The following is a 3,928-nucleotide window of genomic DNA, read 5'->3' on the forward strand; positions in this document are numbered from 1 at the left end:
ATTAGCCAAAAAAGTGCGGGATAATAATTGGGGGGGGGGGGGGTTATAAGTAGTAAACAAGTACTCCAAAACATTGTTGAACGTTAATGTACAGAAGCCGTAAAACCATACCTACAAACAAATGTCCACCTAACATATCATATATAGATTTAAGATCTGAAAAACCAAATACAGGGAATTACAGGTTTACGGATATATCGCGGTAAAGCAGTTGCCGTCCACAGCGCATATCGCCGCCGTTCAAAGAAGAACCGACACGCTTGTATAAACAAAGAACCCGCGCGCGCAGACTGAAATTGCGTTTGAATGTACTCTTATTCCGCACGCGCTAAAGAGCTCGTTACAAATGTGTCCATTTAAAATTCTCATTACAATGTATCAATTTAAAATCACGTAGAAAGCGGTTATCGCACACTTCGTGGTTTACTTACAATAATTAATCAAGGATTCTTTCCGGTTACAGCCAAAAAACAACAAAAAAAACTACACATTCATGTTAAAGCCGAACTACAAGACCAATGAAAGAGCGAACATGCTTTTGAATGAGAATGTCGATGAGACATCCGTGCTTACCTTTGCGGAGATTTCTGTCGCGGAGTCAACCTTCGTGTCTGCCATAATTAATATTTCGTATCAAAATTCAGAACGCAGGAAAAAGCGAGAATATTCCGCTTGTATCCTCCGACAATCACTATTGTAATGAAGCTTTCTTATGCCGACGGCATGTGATGAAGGAGGCTTTATTATAGATTTCTGGGAGGAGCGTGAGAGGCGGTCGGTTTTGTTTGATTGGTCAGCGGACTCCGAGGGGGCGTGTTTTTAAGGCAATAGAGTGGAACAATGGAAAGTATTTCTAAACGTAAAAGGACACACCCCCAGCCGGTATTTCACCAGAGAAGACACACCTCCGCTTTTCACGCATATCTGTGCAACGCATTTCCACATTTCCTCCCCAAATACGTTGATACGACATTAAAATATGAAGTCGAGCCTGTCTTCATTAAAATCAATAAGTTTGTAAATGTCGTACGTAACTGCTTAGACTTATTGACCCCTAAATCCCCTCCAAACACAGCAATTAGGCTACATCTTTTATAGATAGGCAGTCAATATGCCGAAGCGCGAAAGCCGCTGGCACATTAAGGAAATGTTTTCAAAGCATTTAGAGTTTTCATGCCAGATGCAGCCCCTCTCCTTTCCGTGAATTTCGCACTAAACTTAGCACTGCCAGTAAACGCTGTGCTAAAAACAAAAAGATGAGAAAACGCACACAAAACAGCCACAACTTTACCAGGCATGCCGTTGTGGTTGCATAACCTCTTACAGAACAAGAAAGCCATATTTAGTTGATGATCAGATTTTTAGTACCGAGAAAAAAATAAAACTAAATAAAAACTAATCACACGATATATGACGGTTCAGCCACTAGCGTTTTATATCATGTATGTTTCAATGGAAATGCGTCTTCCTCAAGTTGGGGGTCTGTACATAATATTCTTAGAAAATGTTTTTAAAAATAATTAAAATCACACGTCTTGAGCTCTCTTATTCGGGAAGGGTAGCATTTAAACAAAGCAGAAGCCATAACCTCGCCGGCAAACATAGAGGGGAGGGGAATTTCGGATACTTCATCATAACCTACATTCAAATCCTACTTTGATGAAGAGACTTCTTGCAGTCGGGCGCGTCTGATTGGATACCCAGAAGATCAGAACCCACAGTTGACGCTTTGCGCGAAATGATTGGATGCCAGAGATGTCAATCAAACAAGTGTCCCACAGCGTGCGTGAAAGCCTGGAAAATGGATTCCACAGGATCTCTGGCCTGGATGGCGATTTCTGAGATCAAATCTTGTGGCGGCGATGTGTAAATTAGTGAAATGTAACACAATTGTTCAAATTATGAATGAATGAATAAAAATAAAATAATAATACAAGACTCCCCTTTGACCTGGCAAATAGGAAGAGGGATTCTTGTTTGTATTTGTATGTACGAAATGAACAAATATTTCAACATGGATAATATGGAAGAACATTGGCTCAAATGAAATCAATAATAACGTAATAATCTCTTGCAGAAACCTGTTCCACCAATAGGTCATCTTGCCAATCTAAACATTTAGTTAACAAAAATAGGCAAATATTAAGTTAGTCTGTTTGTACAATTAAATTACATTCTCATCACTTACTAAAATAATTAATTACCCATTATTGTCTAACATTTATAGATCTCAATGCTTCTAATGTTTTAGTCATCTTTCAGTTTTATGCTGAGTTGCTTTTATAGCTATATATATATATATGTATATATGCTTATTGTGTTATAAACAGTATTAATATCTGATGTTATTTCTAATGTTTTAGTCATCTTTCAGTTTTATGCTGAGTTGCTTTTATAGCTATATATATATATATATATATGTATATATGCTTATTGTGTTATAAACAGTATTAATATCTGATGTTATAATACCATCAGTGAAAACATTATGAAGTGAAGTTGCATTATGAAGGAATTAGTGCTCTGCATTTAACCCATCCAAAGTGTGTGTGTGCACGCACACGCACACACACACACAGAGCAATGGGCAGCCATTTATGCTGCGGCGCCCGGGGAGCAGTTGGGGTTTTGGTGCCTTGCTCAAGGGCACCTCAGTCGTGGTATTGAAGGTGGGAGAGAGCCCTGTTCATTCACCCCCCCCCCCTACAATCCCTGCCGGTACGAGACTCGAACCCACAACCTTTGGGTTACGAGTCCGATTCTCTAACCATTAGGTCACGACTTATAACCTGCTTTTACCTTAAAGAGGTGACTAAATATTATAATCTGAACACTTATCATGCTTTACACCTATAATGCTCCACTTTAATTCTAGCATCAGGCCAAATTTCCTGCTTTTCAAGCTAATTTTCCCTGGGGCAGAGTATATATTGCTGTACAAGACAAGAGACAGAGAAACACTTCCTCGTGAGTAGGCAGTGAAGACTGTGCATGTGTGAACCTGCTAGGGAGTTGTGGAGGAGGAAAGCACTGCTATGAAAGAAGTAACTCCAATGATTGCGTCTGACTCTCTGAGGTTCAGACAGGTGTATTCTTCTAGTAAGGGCAGATAATTGCCTGTGCAAGACATCCAGGCAGACACCAGTCATGAGCAGTGTCCGGTGTTATCTGGCTTTAGAAAACACAATCCAGCTATCATTGTGCATTCCTTCACCATGAGGTTCTTCTCCTAAAAAACATGGTCCTCATCAAATAAGGCTGTTCATTTGCAGCCATCCATTTTTTCTTCTTCTCATAAAAAGTGTCTTGGAGACAGGAATGTGTTCCCTCTAGTGGAAAAAATATATCATAGCAGCTACTGGCATCTTCTCTGTCTCACAGTGATAATATTAATACTGTCTAATGTATTCTCTTGTGGGTCTCTGATTCATCTCTGCCCTCTTTGCTTTAATCTTTGCTTTCCTAGAAGAATATGAGTTTCTGAGAGTGGCATTAAACTTCCCCTTTAGGAATGTTTTGGAACAGAGATGCCATTTCCGCAAGAAGGCGCTCATTTGAAAGTAATAACACTGGCCTGGTGTATTTTAAGCATAATGAGAGCAAGCACACTCTGCTGATCCCTAGCAGACAATTACTGTACAGCAATGATTCTGTTAGAGACTCAAAATACTTCCTAAGGGAGGACAATTTTACTTGTATACAGTGATATTAATAGTACATAAGGCTGGACGATATGGCCAAAATTTATATCACGATATATTTCTTAATTTTGGTCCATATGATATAATTCTGATATCGATATGAACACTATTTAAAAAAGCCTCATAAAAACGGCCAAGAACACCCACAATAGATGTCTGCACCTACAAACTTAAGAAAAATTAATTTGCCAAGTCTACGAAACCTCTTCAGCACAAATAAATTAATG

At 39.1% G+C, this 3,928-nt stretch overlaps 1 protein-coding gene across 1 annotated transcript in view; it reads right to left on the bottom strand.

Annotated features, from left to right (window-relative positions):
• ptmab (prothymosin alpha b) overlaps nucleotides 1-731 on the bottom strand; it is a 2,711-nt gene extending 1,980 nt beyond the window's left edge. The window contains exon 1 of the mRNA XM_016231722.1: nucleotides 574-731. Coding sequence (XP_016087208.1) covers nucleotides 574-618 — 45 coding nt within the window. The 5' untranslated portion in view covers nucleotides 619-731. The remainder of the gene's footprint in view (nucleotides 1-573) is intronic.
• Nucleotides 732-3,928: the final 3,197 nt, after the last annotated feature.

The sequence above is a fragment of the Sinocyclocheilus grahami genome, unplaced genomic scaffold (assembly GCF_001515645.1).
Source record: "Sinocyclocheilus grahami isolate Dianchi unplaced genomic scaffold, SAMN03320097.WGS_v1.1 scaffold398.1, whole genome shotgun sequence".
In the NCBI taxonomy this organism is placed as follows: domain Eukaryota; kingdom Metazoa; phylum Chordata; class Actinopteri; order Cypriniformes; family Cyprinidae; genus Sinocyclocheilus; species Sinocyclocheilus grahami.